Source organism: Microcaecilia unicolor, chromosome 11 (genome assembly GCF_901765095.1).
Source record: "Microcaecilia unicolor chromosome 11, aMicUni1.1, whole genome shotgun sequence".
NCBI classification, from domain to species: Eukaryota; Metazoa; Chordata; class Amphibia; order Gymnophiona; family Siphonopidae; genus Microcaecilia; species Microcaecilia unicolor.
The window spans coordinates 142,874,068-142,886,367 of record NC_044041.1 but is presented as its reverse complement, the minus strand read 5'-3'; the positions used below and the strand labels follow the sequence as shown (position 1 = coordinate 142,886,367).

At 51.7% G+C, this 12,300-nt stretch overlaps 1 protein-coding gene across 5 annotated transcripts in view; it reads right to left on the bottom strand.

Moving 5' to 3' along the window:
* The window catches only part of RELB (RELB proto-oncogene, NF-kB subunit), a 321,053-nt gene that overhangs the window by 283,706 nt on the left and 25,047 nt on the right, over positions 1 to 12,300 (bottom strand). For all 5 annotated transcript variants that reach the window (XR_003943711.1, XM_030217493.1, XM_030217497.1 and 2 more), the window contains exon 2: positions 9,592 to 9,645. Coding sequence is in view for 4 of the 5 variants with exons in the window: in XM_030217493.1 (XP_030073353.1) it covers positions 9,592 to 9,645 (54 nt within the window). In the remaining variant the exon portion in view is untranslated. The remainder of the gene's footprint in view (positions 1 to 9,591; positions 9,646 to 12,300) is intronic.

The window sequence follows — 12,300 nt, the reverse complement described above, 5'->3', positions numbered from 1 at the left end:
GCCGGTGCGTTGCATAGACCGAACGGCATCACTCGATACTCAAAATGTCCCTCATGAGTATTAAATGCGGTCTTCCATTCGTCCCCCCGCCGGATCCGAACTAAATTGTAAGCCCCTCGCAAATCCAACTTAGTAAATATCTGGGCTCCTTGTAGCCTGTCCAAAAGTTCAGGAATGAGCGGTAGGGGGAACCGATCCTTTACAGTGATGGCATTTAACCCTCGATAATCAATACAGGGTCTCAAGGAGCCATCCTTCTTGGTAACAAAAAAGAATCCTGCCCCGGCAGGGGACGTAGAGGGTCTGATGAACCCCTTCTGCAAATTCTCCCGGATGTACTCTTGCATCACCTTGGATTCCTCCCGGGACAAAGTGTACAATCGGCCCCGGGGTGGCGACGTGTCTGCCATCAATCTAATGGCGCAATCAAACGACCGATGAGGCGGTAGGCTCTCCGCTTCCACGGGACTGAACACATCTGCGAAGTCCCGATAGGCCACCGGCAGGGAGTCCAGTTCTGCCCGTGCCCCCTCGCGTGCCATAGTTAATGCAGGGCAGCCGCCAGTTCGGCCCCTACAACAGGTCTCCCGACAGGTGTCACCCCAAGACCGGATCTTCCCCCCAGTCCAGTCAATAACGGGACTATGACACCGTAGCCAGGGCAAGCCTAGGACCACCGGGTGAATGGTCCGGGATAGTACCAGGAATTGAACCTCCTCCCGGTGATTCTCCCCTACCTGAAGTCCCAAAAAGGGGGTGATCTCCGTGACTGGCTGCGGTAGGTGTGTTCCCTGAATGGAGGTTACTTGCAACGCCGGTCGATGAGGAAGTGTAGGCCAGCCCATTTGTATCAATAGTTCGTGGCCAATAAAGTTGCCCCCTGACCCGGAGTCTACCAGGGCCTGGGTTTGGATCACCGTCTCGTGCCAACGTAGTGTTACTGGCAATGTTAGCAGGGAATCCGGTAGGGGAGCGGAGTGCCCCAAGACCCCTCCCCTCAAGGTGCCTTGGGGGGAGCGTTTCCCGCCCGAGCGGGACAAGTACGGACAAAGTGCCCCGCCTCCCCGCAATAAAGGCACAGTCCGTCCCACAGGCGCTTTTTCCGATCAGCGGGAGCCAGCCGCTGACGGCCAATTACCATCGGCTCCTCCCCGTTCCCCTTGGAGTCCCGGTTCCACCGGCGAGGAGACGGCCTTTTACTGGTCCGGGAGGCTCCCTGCGCCCATTTTTGCCGTTCAGCCCGGGCTCTAGCTCGCTCCTGGAACCGGGTATCTACCCGAACACAGAGCGAAATCAGGGCATCCAATTGCCCCGGCACCTCGCGTCCTGCCAGTTCATCCTTAATTCGCTCTTGTAGTCCTTCCATAAAGATAGCCACCAGGGACTCCTGATTCCAACGCAGTTCCGTGGCCAGGGTCCGAAAACGAATGGCATAATCAGCCACCGTCCCCTCCCCTTGTTGAATCCGCAGCAGCTCCGATGCCACGGAAGACGGTCTGCCTGGGAGGTCGAACACCATGCGGAAGCGGCGCTGGAATTCGCCATAATCATCCAAGACGGGGTCCTGTTGTTCGTTTAGCGGTGACACCCATGCCAGGGCCTTCCCTTCGCATAGGCCCATGATAAACCCCACCTTACTTTGGTCTGAAGCAAATGCCTCCGGTTGCATCCGGAAGGCCAGGTTGCACTAATTGAGGAACCCCTGACACCCTCCGGGAGCCCCATCATATCGTGCCGGCTCAGGGAACCGAGGTCCCGTGCGGAACCCTCCCGAACGGGGAGTCGCTGTGGCCCCCTGGGCCGCAGCGGCCTGGTTCTGTACCTGAAGCGTGGAAAGTTGAGAGCACACGTTCTGGAGCGCCCCTGATAGGGCGTTCAGCTGCTCCTGCTGTTGCTGAAGTACCTTGGCCAGGTCCCGCAGATCAGGCTGCGTAGGCGAGCTCATGGCTTCCGGTTCCTGTCCTGTTTCGGTTATTGGTGAGCCCTTAGGTTCCCTGAGGCCCCGCAAGACCTCCGAGGACAGCCGCGCACCCCGAATCTTCACCCGCGGCGACCGCCATTCACCAAGGGTTGAGCCCCCAGCTGCAGGCGGCCAGCAGGACTGCTGGAACCGCGGGGTGACGGCCGGCCTGGCTGGTAGTCAGCAACACAGTCTCTGAAGGGCAGCTAGCAAGGACGGCTAGCACTGAGGAGGAACACAGTCTCTGCAGACAGCTAGCAAGGACGGCTAGCACTGAAGGGGAACACAGTCTCTGAAGGTGGCTAGCAAGGACGGCTAGCTTGAAGCGGAACACAGTCTCTGGAGGTGGCTAGCAAGGACGGCTAGCTTGAAGAGGAACACAGTCTCTGGAGGTGGCTAGCAAGGATGGCTAGCTTGAAGAGGAACACAATCTCTGGAGGTGGCTAGCAAGGACGGCTAGCCGGAAGAGGAACACAGTCTCTGAGGGCGGCTGGCAAGGACGGCCAGCACGTCAAAGGAACACAGTCTCTGAAGGCTGCTGGCAAGGACGGCCAGCAAGTCAAAGGAACACAGTCTCTGAAGGCTGCTGGCAAGGACGGCCAGCACGTCAAAGGAACACAGTCTCTGAAGGCTGCTGGCAAGGACGGCCAGCAAGTCATAGGAACACAGTCTCTGAAGGCTGCTGGCAAGGACGGCCAGCACGTCAAAGGAACACAGTCTCTGAAGGCTGCTGGCAAGGACGGCCAGCAAGTCAAAGGAACACAGTCTCTGAAGAGTCAAGCTTCCCAGATCCGCGGTGTCGGCTTCTGACAAAAAGAACCGGAAGCACTGGACTCCTCCAGTCTGTCCGTTTAAATTTAGCGCCAATCCGCCCCTCCCACGGAGAGAGAGCCAATCACCTGGTCCTGGCAGACGACAGGAGGCTCGATTGGCCGAACTGCCATGCAGGCGGAGTCCTAGCGCCGGTGCTCCAATCCGGCGCGAGGGGGCGGAGCTTCTGCGCTGACCCGCCCCTAGCCAGGGCGATGTCGACGCCGGAGCCGCCATCTTGGCCGGCGTGCTTCCTCCTCCGAGGCCGGCGTTCGCTCCAGCGGACCGCCGGCCTCGGTGTGACCCGCGGCAGCATCGGCTGCAGCGGAGGTCCGTCTCCGCCCCCCTGGACGCTGCGCCGCCCGAGGGCCATCGCCTGCCCCAGCGGGGGCACAGGTAGGAGCGGGAGACATGACAATGTTAATCTGCATTCAAATAGAGCTCTCTGATTGGATGATCAGCTCCTGTTAGAATTCTGCCTGGGAACACAGAGAAGAGAGCAACTGAAGATTTGGCCAAGACAGACATGCAGCTTTGAGCTCCGTGTGTAAGGATTGAGAGAAAGAACTGAAATTATAAAAGAGTGCCTGATAACGTGGTAAATGAGAAAATATGAGTTAAAAGAGATTGGTGGAAATTTACAAGTTTGAGGTTTCTCTATTGAGAAAAGGATCTGAATATTTCACTTGTAAGCCTTCCCTTCATTCCCGTCAGTGTCCCGCCTTCTTCTGACGTCATTTCCTCTTTCTGCAAGGGCGGGTCACTGACGGAAATGAAGGGAAGGCTTACAAGGTTAGAGACGGGCTTTCACTGCGGCTGCTGCGACGGAGACAGGGGAGCAAGGAGAATTGTTGAGGGTGGGTATGGATGGCTGGAGGGGGGTCATGGGAGCGAAGAGAATCGCTGGGTGGGTGTGGATGGCTGGAGGGGGCAGGGGAGTGGAGAGAATCGCTGGGTGGGTGTGGATGGCTGGAGGGGGGCAGGGGAGAGGAGAGAATCGCTGGGTGGGTGTGGATGGCTGGAGGGGGCAGGGGAGAGGAGAGTTGCTGGACATGGATGGAGGAGAGGGAAGGGAGAGAGAAGAAATGCTGGACATGGATGGAGGGGAGTGAAGAGTGAGGAAGGAGATGAGATGAGATGAGGGAAAAGGAAGAGAGAAAAACTGCACATGGATGAAGAAAATAGGCAGAAGCTGGATCCACTGGACAGTCAAGTCTGCGGAGGACCCAGCTTTTACTTACGGATGTAGGATAAGAAATGAAGAAGAAAGGCGGAAAATAAAGAAATAAATGGAAAGGAAGCCCTGGAAACGGAGTTAAGAGGACAGATAGCAGCAGAATCGGATACTGGGCCAGCATGATCAGAAAAACAAAGTCACCAGACAACAAAGGTAGAAAAGATCATTTTATTTTCATTATAATGTTTGGAATATGTCCACTTTGAGAATCAGGTGCTCAACATTAAAAGTTTATATGTATTTACTTATGGCATTTTATCCCACATTAAACATCAATTAGGGTGTTTTGTGGCTCTACATGAGAATTGTGACAATATGATCCCTTTTTTCATATTGTTGATGGTCTGCATTTTCCGTATGGGTGGTATATTGCTGTATTAGGTTCTGCCCAGTGTAATATTTATGGTACAGTAAGGTTCTGAGTGTGTTTTTGCACAAAGTTGTGCATAGTGTTTTGCAGTTGAGCGATTGTGGTTAGTATATGCTTTGAGCAACCACTTTATTCTTTGACATATGATACATATCTAATATCTAAATTTAATAAAAGGTATTGTGACTTTTATTTTTATTTATTTTTTCTGTGTGTTATCAGACAATTATGGATTTAAGCTCCACCCCTGCCCCCACCCCTAACCACGCCCCTTTAGCCTCCCCAAACAGTTGGGCCACCAACCGCCTATGCCTGTACTGGTTTTTGGCATCATAAGGAGGGGATGACCCTGAAACTCGGAGGGAGGGGAGGGGGGAAGAGAGGTGAGGGAGGGCCCCTGGCAAACACATTCTCATTCTCACACAGACACACTCGCACCCAGTCTCACTCTCTCTCTGTCACACACACACTCGCACATTCACTCTTTCTCAAATGTACACACTCTGAGGAAAACCTTGCTAGCGCCAGTTTCATTTGCGTCAGAAACCTTTACAAACACAGTGGACTTTTGAGTCTTTTGTTCTCCTCGTGGTAATCATCGCTTTCTTATGTTTTTCTGTATAAATTTAGGCTTGTCATTCACTTGCCCAGATTTTTTAGCTTAATCTTTGAAACTAGTGCTGAAAATCAGTGCCATGCTCTTAGGGGTCCTTTTAGTACGCTGCAGTAAAAAAGACCCTGTGCTAATGGCAGAGGACTGTTTTTGCCACGCACTGCGGACCTTTTACCGCAGTGGGTAAAAAAGACTGAAAATAGCCATGGCCATAGGAGCCAACTTTTCAAAATGATTGGGGGTGCTGAAAATTTTTTTTTTTCTTTTACAGGCAGTGCGTTCCCCCCCCCCCCCCCCCATACCTTAAAATTCTGTCTACTGCAGTCTTCACCTGGGTTGTGGCAGCGCCACTTATAGGCTGCCTGCAACCTGCACCAGGACTTCTTCCCTGAACAGTCCCACCCCTCAGTCCCCCTGTACTGTGCAAATACAGTGGTGGAAATAAGTATTTGATCCCTTGCTGATTTTGTAAGTTTGCCCACTGACAAAGACATGAGCAGCCCATAATTGAAGGGTTGGTAACAGTGAGAGATAGCACATCACAAATTAAATCCGGAAAATCACATTGTGGAAAGTATATGAATTTATTTGCATTCTGCAGAGGGAAATAAGTATTTGATCCCCCACCAACCAGTAAGAGATCTGGCCCCTACAGACCAGGTAGATGCTCCAAATCAACTCGTTACCTGCATGACAGACAGCTGTCGGCAATGGTCACCTGTATGAAAGACACCTGTCCACAGACTCAGTGAATCAGTCAGACTCTAACCTCTACAAAATGGCCAAGAGCAAGGAGCTGTCTAAGGATGTCAGGGACAAGATCATACACCTGCACAAGGCTGGAATGGGCTACAAAACCATCAGTAAGACGCTGGGCGAGAAGGAGACAACTGTTGGTGCCATAGTAAGAAAATGGAAGAAGTACAAAATGAATGTCAATCGACAAAGATCTGGGACTCCACGCAAAATCTCACCTCGTGGGGTATCCTTGATCATGAGGAAGGTTAGAAATCAGCCTACAACTACAAGGGGGGAACTTGTCAATGATCTCAAGGCAGCTGGGACCACTGTCACCACGAAAACCATTGGTAACACATTACGACATAACGGATTGCAATCCTGCAGTGCCCGCAAGGTCCCCCCTGCTCCGGAAGGCACATGTGACGGCCCGTCTGAAGTTTGCCAGTGAACACCTGGATGATGCCGAGAGTGATTGGGAGAAGGTGCTGTGGTCAGATGAGACAAAAATTGAGCTCTTTGGCATGAACTCAACTCGCCGTGTTTGGAGGAAGAGAAATGCTGCCTATGACCCAAAGAACACCGTCCCCACTGTCAAGCATGGAGGTGGAAATGTTATGTTTTGGGGGTGTTTCTCTGCTAAGGGCACAGGACTACTTCACCGCATCAATGGGAGAATGGATGGGGCCATGTACCGTACAATTCTGAGTGACAACCTCCTTCCCTCCGCCAGGGCCTTAAAAATGGGTCGTGGCTGGGTCTTCCAGCACGACAATGACCCAAAACATACAGCCAAGGCAACAAAGGAGTGGCTCAGGAAGAAGCACATTAGGGTCATGGAGTGGCCTAGCCAGTCACCAGACCTTAATCCCATTGAAAACTTATGGAGGGAGCTGAAGCTGCGAGTTGCCAAGCGACAGCCCAGAACTCTTAATGATTTAGAGATGATCTGCAAAGAGGAGTGGACCAAAATTCCTCCTGACATGTGTGCAAACCTCATCATCAACTACAGAAGACGTCTGACCGCTGTGCTTGCCAACAAGGGTTTTGCCACCAAGTATTAGGTCTTGTTTGCCAGAGGGATTAAATACTTATTTCCCTCTGCAGAATGCAAATAAATTCATATACTTTCCACAATGTGATTTTCCGGATTTAATTTGTGATGTGCTATCTCTCACTGTTACCAATAACCTACCCTTCAATTATGGGCTGCTCATGTCTTTGTCAGTGGGCAAACTTACAAAATCAGCAAGGGATCAAATACTTATTTCCACCACTGTATAAAGAGATGCAAATTTTAAAAACTGACATATTTCAATCACTACACTATAGGTTATCAAATACATATAAATGGAAAATATGATGATATCATTTTAGTGGACTAAGTACATTTTTCAATTAGCTTTCAAAGGCCAAAACCTCTTTCCTCAGGTCAGGACAGTATACTGCTGTTATGGTATTCTGTTCTGACAAAAGAAAGGAGGGTTTGGTCTCCAAACATTAGTCAAAAATGTATTAAAATTAGTCCAGTAAAGATATCACCTTACTTCCATTTCTGTATTTATCAACACAGTTACCACACTACTTTATCCTAAACTAAAAATAAAATTCATTTTTTCCTACCTTTGTGGTCTGGCTGTTTACTGTTTCTAATTGTGTTGGTCCCAGTCTCTTGTTTCGTCTTTCCTCGATCTTTAACTTTCCCCCCTTTCCATCCAGCGTCTACCTCCTCTCTCCCCCCTTTCCTTCCAGGATCTGCCCCCTCTTTTCCCCCTTTCCATCCAGCATCTTTCCCCTCTCTCTCCTTTCCATCCAGCGTCTGCCCCCTCTCTTCCCTCTTTCCATCCAGTGTCTATTTTCTCCATCCATATGTAGTTTTTCTCCTCTTTTCCCTTTCCCTCATCTCTGTCAGTATGCATCTCCTTCCTCTTTCTTCACTCCCCTCCATCCATATGCAACTCCTTCCTCTCTCTTCCCTCTCCTCCATCCATGTTCATCTCACTTCCTCTCTTCCCTCCCCTCCATCCATGTCCAGCATTTCTCCTCTCTCCCCTCCATCCATGTGCATCTCCTCCTGTCTTCCCTCCCCTCCATCCATGCCCAGCATTTCTCCTCTCTCCCTGCCATCCATGTGCATCTCACTTCCTATCTTCCCTCCTCTCCATCCATGTCCAGCATTTCTCCTCTCTCCCCTCCATCCATGTGCATCTCACTTTCTCTCTTCCCTCCCCTCCATCCATGTCCAGCATTTCTCCTCTCTCCCCTCCATCCATGTGCATTTCCTCCTGTCTTCCCTCCCCTCCATCCATGCCCAGCATTTCTCCTCTCTCCCCACCATCCATGTGCATTTCCTCCTGTCCTCCCTCCCCTCCATCCATGTCCAGCATTTCTCCTCTCTCCCCTCCCCTCTGTCCATGTGCATCTCCTTCCTGTCTTTCTTCTCCTCCATCCATGTCCAGCATTTCTCCTGCCCTCCCCTGCATCCATGTGCATTTCCTCCTGTCCTCCCTCCCCTCCATCCATTCATGTCCAGCAACTCTCCTCTCTCCCCTGCCCTCCCCTGCATCCATGTTCAGCAACTCTCCTCTCTCCCCTGCATCCATGTCCAGCAACTCTCCTCTTCCCTGCCCTCCCCTGTATCCATGTTCAGCAACTCTCCTCTCTCCCCTGCCCTCCCCTGCATCCATTTCCAGCAACTCTCCTCTCTCCCCTGCCCTCTCCTGCATCCAAGTCCAGCAACTCTCCTCTCTCCCCTGCCCTCCCCTCCATCCATTCATGTCCAGCAACTCTCCTCTCTCCCCTGCCCTATCCCCCCAGCCCCATCCATATCCAGCAATTCTCCTCTCTCCCCTGCCCTCCCCTCCATGTCTAGCGATTTCTCCTCTCTCTTACCTCCCTCCCATCCATGTCCAGCAATTTCTCCTCTCTCCCCTGCCCTCCCCTCCATGTCCAGTGACGCCCCAAACTCCACCTGCACCCCTAGTTCCAGTTCCAACCCCCTCTGCCTGACCTCTTCTCCCTCTACAGCCCTCCTTGCCTTCCTGCCGCCCAGTCAGTGCTTAAAACTCATTTTACCTGACTGAAAGGGAGTGAAATAAGCAGAGCAGAGCAGGCTCACCTTCAGCCTTCTCCTTCCCTCTCAGCGTCCTGCCCTCATTTCCTGTTTACGCAAGGGCGGGACGCTGAGAGGGAAGAAGGCTGAAGGCGAGCCTGCTCTGCTTATTTCACTCCCGTTCAGTCAGGTAAAATGAGTTTTAAGCACTGGCTGGGCAGCAGGAAAGCAAGGAGGGCAGGTATCAAAATATTGGGGGTGCTCGAGCACCCACAGCACCCACTGAGTCGGTGCCTATGGCCATGCCCATGCGGTAAGATTGCTCTTATCGTCTGACCATGCGAGGGGGAGCTCTTACCACCACCCATTGAGGTAGCGGTAAGGGCTCCTGCACTAACCAGGTAGCACGTGACACTGCCTGATTACTGCCAGGTAACTGCCACGCTAGAAAATAGTACCCTATTTTCCCCATCGCAGGAAATGGCATGCACTAGGGTTGGAACTACAACTGGCAGTAGCTCCATATTGACGTGCGGTAACTGCCGTTTTGTAAAAGGGCCCCTTAATTTTATTCCCTGCCCTAAATCCACCTCGGTTCCCACCCACTTTTAAGGGATCAGTGAAATTTTGAGTAGAAATTTTGGAACTCAACTCTAGTAAATTTTCATAGAGATCTATTTAGGAGCATAAATCCTTTGTATCGGGTCCTCCGTTTCTCCTAAGGAAATCAGAACTACAAGTCCACCGTTACAACGGAGTTGTGGAAAATGAGTTGCCATCAGACCCCAGTAAAACCTTATGCTGCACTTACCAGAGGGACATATCGGGCACATCATCCCAGAAGTCATGGATGGAACACTGGCAACTGTGTGGGAGAGACAGAAACCACTTGCAGTGACTTAAAAGACTCACTTTATTACCTTACACCCTACTGACACTTCCCCACTCAGGAGTGGTTGACAAACATTAGCATTCATCTCTGCAGTCACCAGTACTACAGAGACTTCCTGCAGGATAGGGTTACCATATTTTGTCCCCCAAAAAAGAGGACACATGCCCTGCCCCACCACACACCCCACCATGCCCCCTTTCACACCCCACTCGGCCCCCTTTCACGCCCTCGCTCCGCCCCATCACATTTTCCCCTCCTCCCTGTCACACACACTGTCACTCCCCCTCCCCTTACCTTACTACTGCCCTGGTGGTCTAGTGACCTCTTCGGGGCAGGAAAGAGCCCCCTCTTTCCTGCCCGGAGCGCTGCCCTGCATGCATCCTTCCTGTTCCTGATCTCGGCGCCAATTCAAAACAGCCGCCGAGAGTTGAAGTTTCGGGAGGTCACTTCAACTCTCGGCGACCATTTTGAATCGGCGCCGAGATCAGGAACAGGAAGGATGCATGCAGGGCAGTGCTCCGGGCAGGGAAAAGGGGGCTCTTTCCAGCCCCGAAGGCGGAAGAGGTCACTAAACCACCAGGTCAGTAGTAAGTAAGGGGAGGGGAGGCTAGCAATCTGCCTGTTTGTCCGGTTTTCTGGACAAACGGGCAGGCTGGTGGGCGGACCGTCCTATAGGACGGTCCGCCCACCAGCCTGCCCGTTTGTCCAGAAATCCGGATAAACGGGCAGATTGGCAAAACCCGCCCGGTTGCCCGGACATGTCCTAAAAAAGAGGACATGTCCGGGTAAATCTGGACATATGGTAACCCTACTGCAGGATGAGTCTGCTATTCTCACTATGGTCTTCGCCAGAGCTAAGTTGGCACTAACACAGTGTTCCAGTCCTGGTTTTACCTCACTGCATTTACGAAACTTGTAATTGTAATTTTTCTAGGAAAACCGGAAAACTACAAATCTGTAGGTGCCCAAGAGTTAAAACAGACCCCATGCCACAATTTCCTTACTGTGACTCTTCCCCAGTTGCATCCCCAATTCAGCTGCAGTGTAGTTGCAAATAAAAAAAAATAAGATGGTGTTAAAGCAGAAAGAAGAGAAATGCAGTTGTTTGTTAGATGCTTCCTTTTCCCATGAAAGCAACTGGCAAAGGGAAGAGAGGGAAAGCAGTTCATAGGCTTTCTCTTCATGTGGAAGAAATTAACCTCACTCTATAAGCCCTGGGAATAGTAGATGGTTCCCAACCAAAGTTATATTTGTTTGTGCTTGTTCTGTCCCCTGACAGCTTGGCACTAGTTATAGTTGACCCTAAAATGTGTTAATGCCTTCACTGCTATTCTTATTCCTAAAGATCTTGACTGCTGCAGTCTTCACTGCTAAGATATGTGTGTGAGCAATGCATTGTGTGTAATGTAGTTCACAGACAACGCAACCCCACTTGCCTGTCTGTATAAGATCTGTTACTACTGGTTGTGATGCTGCTTAGATCACTCCTCTGTCTCAGCCAAGTTTGGCTTCTTTGTTTACGTACCAGCACTTCCTGGCCATTCTTACTATCTCTGTCCTGAGAGGTCAGCCAGGTATGACCTTTTCCTCCAATCAGGGGCTGCCCCCTAGAGCCGACCTTGCCACTCAAGGGCAGGCTTTGTCCCTATTGGCCTTTCTACTCCTTCTTCTCTGAGTCTGTATGAGCTTCTGGCTCCGCCCCCCCCACCCCCGTCCATGAGGAGGATAGTATCCATTTTGCTCCAGGACAAAGCAATGATCCTGTTGTAGCTCTGGAAAAGCACTAGTCTTTTCACCCTGAAAATACCCTCCCTAAAGAGGGTACTGCACTCCCAAACACCTAACTCTGAGCTGCCTCTATATGTGGAACTACTTTTCTTATCTCTGCAACGAGCTGATCCTGGTTAAACTTCTACCTTCTCTCCACTGATATACAGCTCACAAACTACAGGGTTCCTTTGTGCTTATGAACATCTAACTGTGAGTCATCATCTACGTTATTCAATAAAGGAACTTCAAAAAAGAACAAGAGATTTAGGTGTGTTGATGTGCTAGGGGTTTCTACTTCAAGATATTGAGATTTACAGCTAAATAACTCTTAAGAAACAGCTATACAAATCTCAAGAGACTTGACAGTGAAAAGACTAATATAACAGCCAGAGTTCCAGCAGGATAAAAATGTGCAGCATCTAATCAAACAGGAAAGTTAAGCTTCTGCAACGCGGAGGGAGGGAGGGAGGGAGGGAGGGTGGGTGGGTGGGCCACCCTGCAACGCGGAGGGAGGGAGGGAGGGTGGGGTGGGCCACCCTGCAACGCGGAGGGAGGGAGGGAGGGTGGGTGGGTGGGCCACCCTGCACCGCGGAGGGCGGGAGGGAGGGTGGGTGGGTGGGCCACCCTGCAACGCGGAGGGAGGGAGGGAGGGTGGGTGGGTGGGCCACCCTGCAACGCGGAGGGAGGGAGGGAGGGTGGGTGGGTGGGCCACCCTGCAACGCGGAGGGAGGGAGGGAGGGTGGGTGGGTGGGCCACCCTGCAACGCGGAGGGAGGGAGGGAGGGTGGGTGGGTGGGCCACCCTGCAACGCGGAGGGAGGGAGGGAGGGTGGGTGGGTGGGCCACCCTGCAACGCGGAG